The sequence below is a fragment of the Triturus cristatus genome, chromosome 11 (assembly GCF_964204655.1).
Source record: "Triturus cristatus chromosome 11, aTriCri1.1, whole genome shotgun sequence".
Classification (NCBI taxonomy): domain Eukaryota; kingdom Metazoa; phylum Chordata; class Amphibia; order Caudata; family Salamandridae; genus Triturus; species Triturus cristatus.
The window spans coordinates 1,172,327,801-1,172,344,130 of record NC_140594.1 but is presented as its reverse complement, the minus strand read 5'-3'; the positions used below and the strand labels follow the sequence as shown (position 1 = coordinate 1,172,344,130).

Genomic DNA, 16,330 nt, shown 5'->3' with positions numbered 1-16,330 from the left:
GGCCTCTTCGTCGCCACCACATCTAGTCTGATGTGGAATATTCCTAGCTGCGTCTGATGCTCTCGGAGCCCCAGATCACACGGTGATGTGCGCCCACGTCGCAGATCATGTCAAGCTGTCTGCCGTTTGACGGTCTCAAGCTCTGGTTTTTGGTTTATTTTTTTTGCAGTTTTATATAGCGCGTTCTCGACCGGAAGGCATTGGAGCGCTTTACATGAGAAGCTGTTGCATTACACAAGCACACGTTCATTTTCGGTAGGCACTGAGACATTACGTGATTTGCCCAGAATCACAGGATGCTAATCCGACGCCGAGACGCGAACCTGGTTCCCCAGCTCCAAATTCTGCAGTTTTGGCAGTTACGCCACATCTTCAGAACTATTTTTAACGAAACCATAATTCCCTTAACAATATTAGACAAACTATGGGCTTACGGAAATCCTTCGTGGTCTCTGCCTCGTGCCCTCGAGTGCCTCTTTGACCCTCTAATGCCATTAGTGAAGTGCGTTGACGCCCGCAGGATGCGTGCGCTGGCACCGCCGTGACCCCTGGTTTACCCTCCGGCGGGCGCGCTGGTGGCTGGCACCGCACAGATGTGAGCAGAACAAGCTGGCACGTCCTTCCTTCATCGGCACTTGCGAAGTGACGCCCCCGTGGAATGTGAGGGGGGGGGGGGAGGCTTTAGACTCGTCAGTGCTGAGGGCCGATTCTGAATGTGTCAATGGGAACGGCACGCCTCGACTTCCATCCTCCAGAACCTGATAACAAAAATAAGAACCGTTTACTAAATATTGGTGACGGGTCTAAGTTCCAGCCCACCGGGCTCTCTATACAACACGTAAGATGCCTTTAACGTGCGTAATTTACGTGCTTACCAAGTCATGGACTACCACCTGCGAGGAGCCCAGGACATTTTTATTGTAGCCGCATCTTCTCGGGCATGGAGAGCTGCGCATGCGCGGTGGTGTCCGTCTGAGAGGATCCTACCACTCTAGATGTGAGCGGGTCAGAAGCTTTCTAAAGAGTGTGGGGGGGGGGGGGGGTGTTGGATGGGCGTCCTGAGGGTCAGTTGTCGCTCATTCAGGGAGGCACAGACTGAGCTCTGTTTTGCCTGGTGTCCCATGAGGCTGCAGGTCGGTGTTTGTGAGGCGTTTATGGGGTCCGGTGTTTTGGGGAATACCTTAATATTCTGGGGGGCTTGGAAGGAGTCCGGTTTATGTTCCAAAGGGGTCCCTTGCGGTGCAAGGGGTCTCGTGTTGGGGGTCCCTGGCAGGTGAGGTCGGAGCAGAGGTGTAATATGCATGAGAAGTCCTACTAGGCCACGAGGCCTGCGCAGACCACCCCGAGGGTCTCTTTCCAGATGTTTCATTGGCGCTACCACTGAAGAAACGCACTCGGGTCTTTTTATTTCTACTCTAACTTTTGAGGTCCCGAGATTGAGGGTTCTTGAGGATTAGGGGGGTTGGTGTATTAATCAAGGATTACAATCAACACAATATCACAATTGGCGCAAATTCCAGGTGATGGTTCAAGTCTGGACCTGTAGAAGTTGAGATCAATGATGGACGCCGTTGCTGGCTCGAGAGTAACGCGGTGTGAATTTCATCTAAAAATGTCGTCCGTGTGATTGCACTAGTATCCCCCACACTAAAAGAATATCGAACCGCCTCGACATTCGACCTTGTTTTTGCTTCGATAAAGTACATTTTTCTTAAATACAAAAGTTTGGCGCAGATCCGTATAATATGCAGGAGGGTTTCATATGAATGTCCGCAGAGTCGACAGGCAGCTTATGTTTCCTTTAAGCGTAGGGTTCCATTTCCTCTCAAATTCATAGAGCGGGATGTAAAGGGTCATAATCTTAATCTCATTCGGTTCCGCAAAGAACTGAAAACCTTCCTCTTCCCCAAATAGTACCTCCTCTCCTCCCCCGCTGATCATTACTAGTCTTTTACAGCGCGGGGATGCCTCCGGGTCACCAGGCGCTTTACAAATCGTTAAATAAATAAGGTAGCATGGCAGGTGTGACCCTAACTATTCTTGGCTCTGTGAGGCGAGGGTATCGGACACCACGTCCATGTTCATATTGCGACTTGGCCAAGTCGATAGCCCTCCGTCTGCCAGTTAAAGTTCCTCAGAGTGGACTTTCTTGGCCGGTCGGTGTAACTTTGCCAGCGACTCTGGGTCGGGTACATTGTGAATTCCTAGAGCCGCATCCGATGATCTAACATTCAGTTCCACATCCTTTTAGGATGTTCTTTTGAGTTCCTGATGGATTATGAATTTTAAGGTTAACGGGTCCGCCTCGCACAGTCACTAAAATATTTCGCCATGCTCCGGTATGCACGGACTTGAAAGATCTTAAATTGAGTACAAGCCTCATGACTGTATGGAGTGGCTATGCGGAGATTATGTGCACACTGCATGAAAGTTGTATACAAACGGGCTATAGACTAGTTGTGTAACGCAGGTGATGCATACAGTAGTATGCTAGAAGTTTCACATTTATCGCTTCCAGTGATTGTCCGACCTGTTCGGCAGCAGAGCAATTAAACAATCTTATAATAGATGTTGCGATCGTAGCTGGCTTGAGCCTCGTGGGCGTAGGTGGTTACTCTATGCCAGCTTACTGTCCAATGTAGTGCCAAGAGGATCATACTGACTGGCTGTTTTGATCCCAACATCTCCCAAGACCCTAAGGGGTAATGTGGACTTCATTTTCTTTCCAAGGATCTTCATTTTGGTTTTTGATGGGTTGGCAATTAGTCCCTTCTCCAGGTTGAAACTAGACTGTTTAGTAGGTACTGGACACCTTTTGGAGTTTGCGACGGTGTGACCACGCCGTGGGTGTAGGCTAAATGTGATATTCCTGTGCCTCCCAGCTTGGGTGGGGATACCGAGGTCTGAATCGAGGGCGTCCATGAGATCAGCGATATACAGAGAGAATAACCACGCGGCAAGAAGGCGTCCTTGCTTACGCCCGCCCGCGGTGTGGAATTTGGGCCTCAAAACTTTGTCGTGGATTACCTGACGTGCAGCCGTGGATCTGTTTGTAATTCAATCCGGAGATGCAGTAAGGAAGGATCCATTCCCCACTTCAGCTTTACCCATAGGCTTTTACGATTCACTTTGTTGAAAGCAGTGGAATAACCCACAAAGCTGGTATACAATGATTTGTGTTTTAATGATTTCATTTACCAGAAAAGTCAAAGCCAAACTTTAGTTGACAGAGCAGCCCGGGCGGAATCTGGTTTGTGTTAATGGTGAGAAATGTTGTTTTGTAGCACAATTTGCCAGATTGTTTAAGTTTTTGGTGAATAGTTTCCCTTCAAATTCTAGGAGCACTGTTCACCTATAACTGGCCAGATCTTGTTTGGGTCACTTTAAAGATGGGAGGAACTCCTGCACCCTGCCATAAGGTAGGGACTTGACTGGTCATGGTGACGTTGAACAGCTGTTCCAGTTATGAACTCTAGAAAGTTAAATCTAGTTTCACCGGAGCTATGGATTTGCCCTTTGGGGTTGGGGCTTTTGAAGGGCGGGAGCGTCTTATTTTCCTCCTTGGTGATGGCAGAGCACGGTACAAAGGCAGTTGAAAAATCATATAATCCACTGAGTTGATTTATATAGGGTCCTTGTATAGATTTCAAAGCATACACAAGGAAATGATGGACGGAGCGCTGAAACTTTTCAGACACTTCTTCCTCCTCCCCCATTCCCCGTCACAGATCTGGGTTGAATCCATGAAGCAGTGGTCAGACTGATTTCAATATAGCTGGGTTTGAACTGAGGTGGCAAAGTGACCTAAAGAATGATGATGGATTCAACCCAGATCTGTGACTGGGGGTGAGTGTCTGAAAACTTTCAGCACTACGCCCATCATCCCCCTTGCGTTTGCTTTGTTCGCCCTAAGTTGGCAGGGTATGGCCAGATGTGGGTCCCTTGCTCACTTTGACACTGGATTCAATCTATCCTGGCTGATGAAGGGTGTTACCCAGAAACCAGTTCCGGGATGCTGGTTTCTGGTCCAGGGAAGACCTGGCTTGGTGGTTCGGGCTGGACTCTTCCCATGAGGCCCAGGGTGAAGACTGATTCGCATATAGCTGGGTCTGAACTGGGGCGGCGAAGTGAGCTAAAGAATGATGATGGATTCAACCCAGATCTGTGACTGGGGGTGAGTGTCTGAAAAGTTTTAGCGCTCCGTTCATTTGGCCGCTGATAGGACCCAGAGCGTCAACAACTATTGAGGGTTAACTTTTTTTTTTGTTGCCTGTGAAATGTTGAGTTTGCCTTGTTCTCTTGGGTTAGCTTGTGCATATCTGGAGATGCGTCAACGGTGCAGAGCACACCTCCCATGATTCCCGCATCCACCTCACAAGGTCCTGAAGAGGATGGTCACCCACAGCTTCATTGGACCATCGCACCGCTCCTCTTCACCATCGCAAAGACTTTAATGAGGTCGTTTCAGCTCGTTATCCATGTATTGTCTGTCTTTGGTCTCCTCTTTGTGTGACTGTTCTACCATTGAATGCTCCTTGATTGGTCTGTTTTTATTCTCGGTTACCCTGGTGTCGGTGGTTTGCTGACTGCCTGCAGGTGCCCGGTAAACCAGGGTCTCACGGCAAGTGCACAGTGTACCCAGGTCTGAATGTTGGCGGGTGCCCTGGTGTACCCAGGTCTGAGGGTGGGTGCACCGGTGTTCCTAGGTCTGAGGGGGGGGGGGGGGGGTGCCCTGGTGTTCCCAGGTCCGGCGGGGGGGGGGGGTGCCCTGGTGTACCCAGGTCTGAGGAGGACGGGTGCCCTGGTGTACCCAGGTCTGAGGAGGACGGGTGCCCTGGTGTACCCAGGTCTGAGGACGGGTGCTCCGGTGTACCCAGGTCTGAGGAGGACGGGTGCCCCGGTGTACCCAGGTCTGAGGGCGGGTGCCCTGGTGTACCCATGCAGGTGCAGTTTGGCGTGCGCTACCACAGGCCCTTTGGGTGGTGAAGTAGGGTGCAGGGGGTGCCCAGGGTAGGTATCCTAAGGGTTGCAGGCCCCCTGCACAAGAGCCCCCGGTGAGGGAGCGTGAAGGTGAGGTCCTCCCGCAAGGAGGGTCCCACCCTCTGGAAGGGGGCCGGAGGGGTGTAAGAGGAAGGGTCACAGAGTCAGTCATGAGCTCTTTCAGGAACTGCTTCCGTTGGTTGCACAGGAACTAACTAGTTCTGGTTAGGAGACTCCCATGTATTAGAGGCTCTGTTGAGGTTAGGTTTTCACTTGTAAGGAAGATGTCAACAGGGTTTCGGTTTTGACTCTAAAAAGTGGTCTCAGGCTTGGTCATTCACCGAAGGATGGCGGGCGGGGGGAGGGGGGGGGGGCTGTGGGGGCAGACTGAACACTGCTGCAGAATGAAGTAAGGGATTGAATTGTCCTTCCTCTTAGGGACACCCCGGGGGAGGGGGGGGGGCAGTCGATGACTCCAGTGTGAGCATGAAATGGGGCAGTGAGGACGGTGGGAGTTCAATTCGGTAGCAGTTGGTGACCTGGTCAAGAGAAGGCTGCCCCCGGCTACCCTACAGCGGATGGAGGCTGCGGCCAGAGCATCGGGTATTGGGGGGGGGGGGGGGGGAGGACCCATCATGTGTGTTATGGTTGCAGGCTGGAGTGGAAGAGCCTGTCCGAGCCGGGTTAGGAACTACATGTGTTTATAGAGCGCTTACAACCCCTGACATGGAGTTGAAGCGCATTTTCTCGGAAAAGCTCTAGTGCAGGGAGGGTGTGCACGGTATGCATTCAGACATTCGAAGGGCACCGGCCGGTGGTGCAGGGGCCACCGGCCGGTGGTGCAGGGGCCACCGGCCGGTGGTGCAGCAGGCTGAGACCACAGGATTACAGTACAGATTTTAGGCCTTGAACCACAGTGACGTCAGCCGTCTAGCAGATTCTGAAAACGGGTATGGTTTTATTCTCGTGACTCCTGTAAAACTTCGTTTTGTAGCGTGTGGGGGGCTGGCCGAGTTCTTCAGGGGCAGACCAATGGGAGAAGAGCTGGGTCTAAGAGGCCTTTCTCAGGGGAAGTGCGGTGGGGTGGGGTCGTGTGAGCGTCCACGGGGATGACCGACTTGAAAGCGCCGACGAACTACCCTCTTCTAAGCGCTTACCTCAAGTGACCATAACCATGTACTGCTGAGTAACCTTTAGGATAAGTTGACACTCCTGCCCGTTGGAGTGGTCATTAAATGTACTGTGTGGGGGATAAAACTCCGCGGTGCGTGCTGGTAAGTGGCTGCATTGCAGAGGGTCACAAAGCGTAAACATTGCGCCAAGCCCCTAACACTGCAGCGAACGGATAAACGAGGAGTAATGGCCCGCGAGGCGCGTGACCTCCGACAGGCGCAGCCCCATAAATCTGGCGTTGATATTTCATATGGAATATCGACAGGCGGGCGCCTAATGGTGCTGAATGCTCGCTGCGGCGCTCGTCCCCCACATTAGCCCTGTAATGGAGGTTAATCCGCCACTTGAGCTGCTCAAACCTGGCGCGTAAATCACCTCGATAAATCACTGGGCCCAGCCGGACGGCCACCGTGGGTGCCTCGGAGCGGGAGGGACCCCCGGGGGCCTCGCGGCGCCTCCAGGGTGAGCGCGCGGGAAGCTTGCGGGGCGGGGGCCACTGTCCTCTGTCTGCGGGGCGGGGGCCACTGTCCTCTGGAGAGGGTCCGTCATTGTAGGCCGGAGGTGCACGCATACATCCCCCCCCCCCGCCCGTGACAGTGGGTGCTCGGATTGATGCATGGCCTGCCGCGTTAGTGTATTAAGCGCGCATCTTTCTTGTCCCCATGACTGTTGTGATGAGCGCAGCAAGTGAGCGCTCGAGCGCGCCGTCGGCTCACGTGCACTCCGCTTTGTGTCCATGGGGGGGGGGGGGGGCGCGCAATGCTGTTCACGCACCCTTGCACGGCCATGCACAAACCGCGGTGGTATCAGAGGCGGCCTGGTGACAACAGAGTGACGTTCCTTACTGCAGAATACAGGGCGGCCCTGCGTGCATCACTCATACCGGGTCCATGCGTAGGCAAGGGTGGGGGGGGGCTTCTTTCACTCTTCCCTGCTGGTGGCATCACCAGAGAGAAGTGACCCAGGTGCCCAGGATGTGTGATGTGCAAGGAGGCGCTGGGGAGGGGCCCAGTCCTCACCCTCGGCCCCCACCCAATCATCTAGGTTTGGAAGCAAATGCGTGACCTTGCTGCCCTGCGCTCCATGTTCGACTAAAGCTCTTACGGCAATTTTAGATGGTTCAGGTGGGGGTGGAGTTGGTGGTAGTTGTGGTGAGTGGTGGTGGAGTTGGCAGGGGTGGTGGTTTTTTGTGGTGGTTGTTGTGGGGGGGTTGTTGGTGGACTTGTAAGTGTAGTTGTAGGTGGCGGTGGAGTTGTTGTAGGTGGCGGTGGAGTTGTTGTAGGTGGTGGTGGAGTTGTTGTAGGTGGCGGTGGAGTTGCTGATGATGGTGGGGTTGTTTGGAATCTTAGAACAATTAAGAAAGCAGCCATCCAGGAATGCATCCACGACAACGCACACACCAGCAAAGAACTCTTTGCTGTGGTCAAAGAATTTGCCAAACTCGGCACAGAGACAGCAGACATTCCCCCTCAAGACCTCTGACAACCTCGCCACCTTCATCCACTGCAAAATCCAGAAGATCTACCACCGCTTCGCTACCCAATACCCACACCCACCTGCAACCACTGCACCCAGTGGCTCCAGACCTCAGCAGATCTTACCCAACTAGACCCCCCCCCCCCCCCCCCCCCTCAGGTTCATGAAGAGCATTACTCTGGATCCCCCCCTCGGGTCTCTGCCCTCCCACACCTTCAAAAGAGCCGGCACCTCCACCGCACTCAAAGTCTGCCGCACCATCAACTGCTCCATCGAGTGCACCACTTTCCCGGAAGACTGGAAGCACCCGGAGATCAACCCCCTGCTGAAGAACCCCTCTGCCGATCCAACGGACCTCAAGAACTACAGACTTGTTCCCCTTGCTCCACCTCCTAGCCAAAGTCCTCGCGAAAGCTACCAATGCCCAACTCTGAGTTCATTGACACGCACAACATCCTGGTCCTCTCCCAGTCAGGCTTTAGAAGCAACCACAGCACCAAGATCGCGCTCCTCGCTGCTACAGACCACATCCGCAGCACCAAGGTCGCGCTCCTCGCTGCTACAGACCACATCCGCAGCACCAAGGTCGCGCTCCTCGCTGCTACAGACCACATCCGCAGCACCAAGGTCGCGCTCCTCGCTGCTACAGACCACATCTGCAGCACCAAGGTCGCGCTCCTCGCTGCTACTGACCACATCCGCAGCACCAAGGTCGCGCTCCTCGCTGCTACAGACCACATCCGCAGCACCAAGATCGCACTCCTCGCTGCTAAAGACGACATCCGCAGCACCAAGATCGCACTCCTCGCTGCTACAGATGACATCCGCAGCCTCCTCGACCGAGGCAGAATACTGCATGGGGTTTCAGTATGTGCTGCCTGGGACACTTAATGAAATGCACAAAACCGTTTGTGCTCACACAGCACTAGATTTCAGTCCAGTTTGGAGTCAGTCTAATGAGTGCCATTCTCTTGAAGCTCTTTGTGTGAAACCTTCAGAGAAGGAACTGTTTGTAAGGTTGAGAAGTGAACGGCCCAGAGATCCTGATACTGGATATGAATACCTAGTGTTATCGCTCACGGCTCTGGACCTTTACAGCCTCGAATAAACAGTTGAGGGAAGGGTTGTGAGCAGGTGTTCCTCCTTTCCAAAAGAGTATTGATGTCAAAGGATAATTCCTTGTTCAAATAACACACAAATCCTGGTTGATTTGAGTGAAAGTCGTTCTTTTTATTCACCACATTATGATCATTTCACTCGTTTTGGTTTTTCTTAGAGCAAATTTTAGGGAAAGTGAACAGCCGACACGTGTTTCGCCCTATGTGGCTGATCGAGCCAAAGGCTTTCTCAAGGCTAGTCTTTACATTCTAACATTACGGTATCAACGATTTAGTCTGTACATTTTCAAGTTATTAGTGGGACATTGTGATTAAAATCCAATTTCTAATGGTCAATGGAAAAGAAGTCACTCGTCAGGTCCTAGGGTAAATCCTCTGACTAATCGTTGATACCATGATGTTAGAATGTAAAGACTTGCTTTGAAAAAGCCCTGGCTCGATCAGCCACATAGGAATCGCAGGTCCTTGGCGCCTTGCAATTTTACACCTACATCAACCCGCTACAAAGGCTAGCTTGCATTAGAAACAGTTGGTCAGTGTCCAAAGCCGCAGAGCATGCATGTCCAGGCTCCATTTCAGCGATGTATCCGCACCTAAAACCGAGATGTCTGCTAAGATTTGGGAAGTCGATGTCCCTCGTTTCACCCACTGCTCCGGGGTTGTCGCTCAAAGACTCATTCCTCTTGCCTTATTTCTGATGATTAATTCTGTAATCTCCAAGTCTGTCCTGTGGCATCCTTTGAGGGGGCTGGCCTGTTGGGTAAATTTTACTACTCCATACGTGAACTTCAGTCTGTAACTTGCATTGCTGAGTTCGTAATGTGCTAAACAGAACTACAGCTCCCAGAATGCACAGAGTAAATACACCCTGAACTGGGTGAACTACAGCATGCCGGGAGGATGGCTCAGTGAGTTAAAGCTTGCCGCTTAAACTGGGTATGTGAGGTCATGCATTGGAATCCTGTAACGTAGACAGACTTCCGCCTGCAGATGGGTGCAGTGACGGCTGTGAACTGGGGGGTAGTGAATTAATCTTATACCGGCCCTTAGAATCCGCAGACGTGCGGTGCGAATACCATGGAGAACAGATTGTTATAATGGCCTAAAGAATCTGAACATGGAAGCTGTGGAGTGAACTGGGCTTTGAGACCGAGGATGCCAGGGTTACTGAAGGCCCAGGCTCCATCGCCGGGATTCCACCCCACGTCTTTCTTCCACCATCCAGCACTTCCTCATGAGGACCGAGGCTGCCTGGTCTTGATTCCACCTGCCCTCTTTCTTCCACCATCCTGCACTTCCTGTCTGTATCTCATGAATACAGAGGCTGCCTGGTCTTGATTCCTTCCACCTCACGCCTTTCTTCCACCATCCGGCACTTCCTGTCTGTATCTCATGAGGACCGAGGCTGCCTGGTCTTGATTCCACCTGCCCTCTTTCTTCCACCATCCTGCACTTCCTGTCTGTATCTCGAATACAGAGGCTGCCTGGTCTTGATTCCTTTCACCTCACGCCTTTCTTCCACCATCCGGCACTTCCTGTCTGTATCTCATGAATACCGAGGCTGCCTGGTCTTGATTCCTTCCACCTGATGCCTCTTTTTTTTTTTCCACCCTCTTCACTTCCTGTCTCCATCTCCTGAATACTAAGCCTGCCCGGCCTTGATTCCACCTCGCGCCTCTTTCTTCCACCGCCTTGCACTTCCTGTCTCTTTAACTCTCTCTCGGTGCCCCCTTGAAAGTGGATATAACTAGGGGTCCCGCGAGCCCCAGTAGCCCCACGCAGCCTTTTTAGGGGAAAATCTGCCACCTTGTAAAACGCAGGCCCGGCGGTTGCTTGCCCAGTGAATGTTGCCGTTCACTAATGCGCCCAGGGCAAGTACGAGTCTGTGGTGCGCAGGGATCGGAGCATTGACTGTAATAAGGCGCACTGACCGTGACTGCCCCGGTGCACCCTTGCACCATGGTGCAGACTGGCCCTGTGCGGCCTACATGTAATTCAGACCCTGTCCTAAGTTAGACATGAGTTCCTGGTAGGATAGCACAGCTGGTTAATGCGACAGCGCCGCCTGTTAGAATCAGAAAGGGAAGCTGAGAAAACTACTTTGAGAGAGCCTGAGTGACCTATAATGAGCTGTCTCTGCCGGATCCCTGGAGACCCCTCGTAACGCTAGATCCCCGGAGACACTCCCCCCCCCCCCCCTCCCCCTCCCCCCGCAATAGCGCTGGAGTTCTTGAGACTCTCATGGCGCTGAGCGGGGCTCATTACACGGACTCTGCTGTCAACGAAACGGCGCTGAACAAAGGGTGCGGAGAAGCCCTGCGGGTTCCAGGAAGCGCCTCGAGCGCTTTCTTTGACGTTGCCTGGAGCCATTTAAATGCTGGGCGGAAGGAAGTATTTGGGGCGAGTTCTTGGAATTCACATTATTTTTGTTTTTGTTTTTTCCCGGGGTTGCTGTGTTACACTCCTGATTGCCCTAATAAAAACATGCGTGTAATTAAAACGTCTGCTGAAGGCGCAGCTTTAAGGAATTAAAGTCTGAGCCAAGACAGGGCTTGTGTGCACGTGTGCAGGTGCACAATTATACACGCAGTCCCCGTGCATGCATGGATGTAACTGGCACCCAATGTATGCTGGCCACACGTGTGCAGACGCCACAGCCACACACATGTACATAGACCTCCCACACGGCGCACGGCTCACACGGAGGAGCGGAGCGTCCATAGCAGCCCCATCCTCCTGCTCTTGACCCCCAGCCAGCCTCTTGGTACAGTGACGTCACTGAAACTACAACACGGGGGTGGGGTGGGAGGTGTCACTGCTAGCGTAGGGGGTGGATGGCTGGATGAGTCCGTCCGTCCGTCCGTCTGTCTGTCCGTCCGTCCACTTAGTGCCCTGCTTTCTGAATAAAAACGTCTTTCAGCTTTGGAAACCGGAGAGGGTTGTAAACTGTAAGAGGTAGAACTTTATTGAGCGATGCAACGGGCACTGTCCTGACTCCTGTGTGACCTGCACGCCAAGACTGAGTGCTGATAATGGATACACACAGCCCATCCTCTTAAGAGTTCAATTGCAGCCAATGTGCACTCAAACCTGCCCCCTCCTTGTGAGTTGCACCCCATATTTCATGAGTTGTAACTGCTGCACCCACCATAGCTCTTTGAGATCTAAAGCGCAACATAGGTCTAATCGCCTAAGCAGTCGCCAACATGCTGTGCTTTTAAAGAGAATGTACCAAAAGTTTCCAGCTTCCTCGTCGTGCCCTCATGAAAGCCCAACTAAAGGACTCCCTGAATGGTGCAACGGACATGAAGCAGCCGCTGCGATCAGAAATAAACACTGTGAACGTTGTCCAGTTTCACAGTAACACTTCCTTAATGTTCTTTAACCCCTTCAGTGCCACGCCCTTTCCCCCTCCTGTGCCGGGCGTTGCACTAGTGGGTGGGGTTCATGACGAGATAGTATCGTCATGGGCACAGCGCAACCGTGCTCCATGACGAGACTATCTCGTCATGGCCACAGAAGAGGTTAAGTCACAAAACAGTAATACTAAAAGCATCTCAAAATAAAGGAACACAAACATCGAGTTTGTGGAAAGAGAAAGCACATTGTAAGTCAAACGGGCGCAGCCAAGCATTAACACAACATGTTCTTTGATAATTGATGTACTTTGAACGAGAACATCAAAGGAGCGCCGTGAAAGTGATCGGGGGTGCTTAATGAGCATGGCCAGGTTTGCCAGCCTCTGCTCTTAAGCGCGCGCACATGCACTAGCTCTAGGCTGGCCATGGTAGCATTTTTTGAGCTCTCACTAAAAGTCTCGCCAGACCAGCGCATGCCCTGGGGTCAGGCGAGACCTAAAAAGGGGTTTATTAAATGGCCAATCAGACACACTAAAAGCAGGGTGAGGGATAAAGAAACTGAGTAAATTGCTCAGCTATATCCCATTATATGGGGTCGACATGTTCCTGCCTTAATGGTGTTAATTACCAGGCATTCTTCAGGACCAGCAAACTGTACCTCGGCGGTATGGGCGCGCGCTAAGGCCCACCCTGACCAGAGGACGTGAAATGTGAAAATTGTGAAAAAATGCAATCTAAAATTTAGTGGTTGCTCAATTTAGAGAAACCGGATTGCGCCTGTCGATGTATTAAGGAAAATAGACAAACAAATATATAATTCATGTTGCGTGTTTGTCGTCATGGAATTCTCATGCTCTGGTGCTCTTCGTAGGGCACTTACTGTATAACTTCTGAGTGCACGAGTATCTAGTAGTGAATAGTAGCATGCACTTAAATTCACCGTTATCAGGATGGCCAACATGATTTGTTCAGGTACCACAAATAAAGCGCTACATCACGTGCACGCCTGCCAGGGCGTTTAGCGGTATCAGTAGTATTGTGAGCGATGCTATTCAAATTTTTACGAATGTGCCGGTGTGGCTTTTGCCAGTGTCCTGCACTCAAAACAGAAAACACAGTCTCACTTGTAGTGTGACAAACTTTCACACCGTGGGTCTCGGGCGGGGGGTGGTGGCAACTACGGCACACCCTGTAGGTAGAGAAAACGACGTGGAAATCAATGTAATGACCACAAAACCACTGAACCTATTTTTATATATAGGACTCCTAGGTGTGAGACTGGATTGGTGCGACTGGTGTTCAGGCCTGGAGTATGGATGTTACCAGGTGCAGCTGTTAGGGCCCCATCTGAGGAGCTGGCCACAACAGGGGTCTGTTCGTTCGGAGGGTGAATGACCGATAGCGATGCCTTTAAATCGTGTTTTTAGCTCGTCACGTTGGCGGTGGTTTCAGAGACAGAAGTCGAATGTCAGGCTGCCTCTTCTGACAAATTACTGCATTTTTTTTATCCTGGAGACTGGTGTTTACTTAGCAAAATCCTCTAACCTTGGAGTCAGAAAGAAAGGCGGCCTGTCTGAGGGACTGTACTGGCTGCAGATAGCTCATCAATGAACTGTACACATTTCAAAATATGTCAGTAGGTATGATGGCACTTTTTTGTAATTGTGAAGTGAGGTGGAAACATATTTTAATGATCAAAGAACTCTGAATACTTGTGATGTGCAAATGACAAATATTTAGTGAAATTTGATTTTCACAGTTTGTACCTATATAGTTTTATCATTAAAGCTGCATTTCAATTGAAGCTATGCGGTCTGTAAATTACTGTGCGCTACCACACCATGCTTTAGGAATCTTATTAAAAGTGAGTTTTTAAATATGAACTGAGACGCTTTCCTGCCCCACTCTGATGACCAGGCTACTGGCGGACTAGGAGGCAAGTCTGGGGTCATGTGTACCCTATAAGTGGGCTAGTTTTTTTTAAAATACTTAGAGCGAAAGTTTAGCCTATTGAATCAAAGCCAAGAGTTTCTCGTACTGCCGACCTGCTGAGCTCCGGTAGGCGCAGGTGCTCTAATGTGGTGACGAAGAAAGAGGTGACTTGGTGAAATACAATATTTGCCTAGGATCACACAATTTGAGGCAGGTTGATGGGTCAAGCGTATTACAGTCGAGCCGTGTGGATTATTAAAGTCTGGTGGCCAGCAGGTGTGGCAACATGTTTGTTTTTTCGAGAGCTGTTGGATAACAACTGCCGGATCCAAAGGCCGTCCAAAGAATGCATCCGTCCACTGGCCCTGTAGGTGCTTATCGGGGAGCTATGCACATATTTTACTCTCCCCGAACGCCCCCGCCTTTTCCTCGGCAGCTAGAAATGGTCTGTGCAACCGAGCGAGAGCTGGCCCGGCTCAGTCCTGCTGTCTGACGTCACGAGGGGCACTTCATCTCGGATATTCCATTATCTCTCCTCCCCGAGGGCCGGTGGGAACCTTTCTATCCATCTGTGGTTGTTTCAGATCCTGTGGAGACATGCCCCCCTCCTTACAGCTTTACATCTTACCAAGGGGCTGCAATATTTAAGACTACAACCCTACCTACCCGTTCCACTATTTTAGGTCAGTCTCCTCCAGTGCTTTGACGCCCTTGTTTACGCGCTTTATAAATCATTTTGCAGCTGAAAGGGGCCCAAGCGCTCCTCATCCCTCTGGCAGATTGACACCCCTTAGACCTGCTCCGGCATACGTTCCAAATAGCGCTGCTGAACTTTGGTGATGTGTAGAGGAGCTATAAACATGCCCTTGAGTAATGGCACAGGCCTGGAGTCGGTGCACAAGGGGATTGTACTGGCTGTCTGTGCAGGTGATTAAAAGTGGAGGGGGCAGCGGCTGCTGGTTTGGGGGTCTTGCAGCATTAATCCTATTAACGCCCCTCTTCTTTCCTTTCCAGGATGCGGTGGGCCTGTCTCCTGATCGCTCTGTGGGTCGGCGGTGGCTGGCGGGTGAACGCCTCAGGTGAGTCCGTTTCTGTCTCATTGCATCTCCCAGAGGGGACCTGTGTCTGACGTTTTAGGACTGTCCCTTAAAGGAGGCACGCGTGGTAAAAATTCATGGTCCTATCTGGAGTCTGGTCCTCCCTGGGCCGACTGTAAATATATATTCCACAACAAAACTGCTCGTTCGGGTCCTCAAAAGTACATGCCGTGCGTTGCACACACGGGCCCCTAGCTGCTGTACCCCGAAAGGCGCCTGCAAGGCAGGCCGGGACCTCCCAAACAGGACCCTTTACCATCCCAAGTAGAACCCACGCAGGAGCAACCGCAACTCTGTCGCTGGACAGATATCCTTGCTCCGCCCAGAGGGCCGATGCCCTCTCCCCTCATGCTATTGCCCGTTTGGTGTATTACTCCGCCTCCCACGGGCACTCGCGTTGTAATGCATGAGACACTATTTTATTTCTGAAATCCTCCCTCGCCCCTTTGCTTCCCCCCATTACCACCTGCACCAGCATTACCGCCACCGTTGCCGTCATCACCAGCTATACTGAATGTGTCCTTGGGTAACGTTTCCGGTGCTCTTGTAAAGCGCTCCAATACCCTCTGGTCGGTTTCGTGCTATATAAATCTGGGGGAAAAATACTGTGACCACAGTCCTCCATACCGCCGGCACTACTGCCCTTCTGCGCACGATTACCGCCACCACTAACACCACCAACCATCTGTGCACGGCGGAGGTATTTTGTTTCTATGTTTAGGTCTCGCTGTGCCAGCGCATGCGCTGCTCCGAGACATTTAGTATCGGGGTTTTGAAAGTGCTGCCACAGCAGGCTTTTGGTGGCCTAGCGCGCGCGTTCACGTGAGCGTGCACGCGCGCAGCCGCCATCTGCCCCCCTTCCAGCGCTTCCTGGCTGACCGAGCTTAGTGTATGATTCCCAATGAAGCTCCCGCAGGTGCACATCCCCGTCCTATCTCCTCAATTATAATGTACGTTTGTCTGTTGTGATGTCATGAATTGATGGGTCTTTCATGGTTTACGATGTCACTTAGCACATACTACCGAAAGACCTACAATCTTTAATTAATTATGCAACTTCAATAATTGTTTTTGAGTGATTACTTGGTGCTTTTTGCTAATTGAGTTCTCAATAGCAATCTTGAGCGCTACCTGCTTTTGGGCATTGTCATATTGCACTCAGGCTTTCCATCTATTACTGTTAATTAAACCCTGA

The 16,330-nt window shown here is 51.6% G+C and overlaps 1 protein-coding gene across 3 annotated transcripts in view; it reads left to right on the top strand.

Annotated features, from left to right (window-relative positions):
• Nucleotides 1-16,330, top strand: part of IL1RAP (interleukin 1 receptor accessory protein) — a 388,648-nt gene that overhangs the window by 147,984 nt on the left and 224,334 nt on the right. For all 3 annotated transcript variants that reach the window (XM_085635879.1, XM_085635881.1, XM_085635880.1), the window contains exon 2: nucleotides 15,053-15,117. In XM_085635879.1, coding sequence (XP_085492005.1) covers nucleotides 15,054-15,117 — 64 coding nt within the window. In that variant the 5' untranslated portion in view covers nucleotide 15,053. The remainder of the gene's footprint in view (nucleotides 1-15,052; nucleotides 15,118-16,330) is intronic.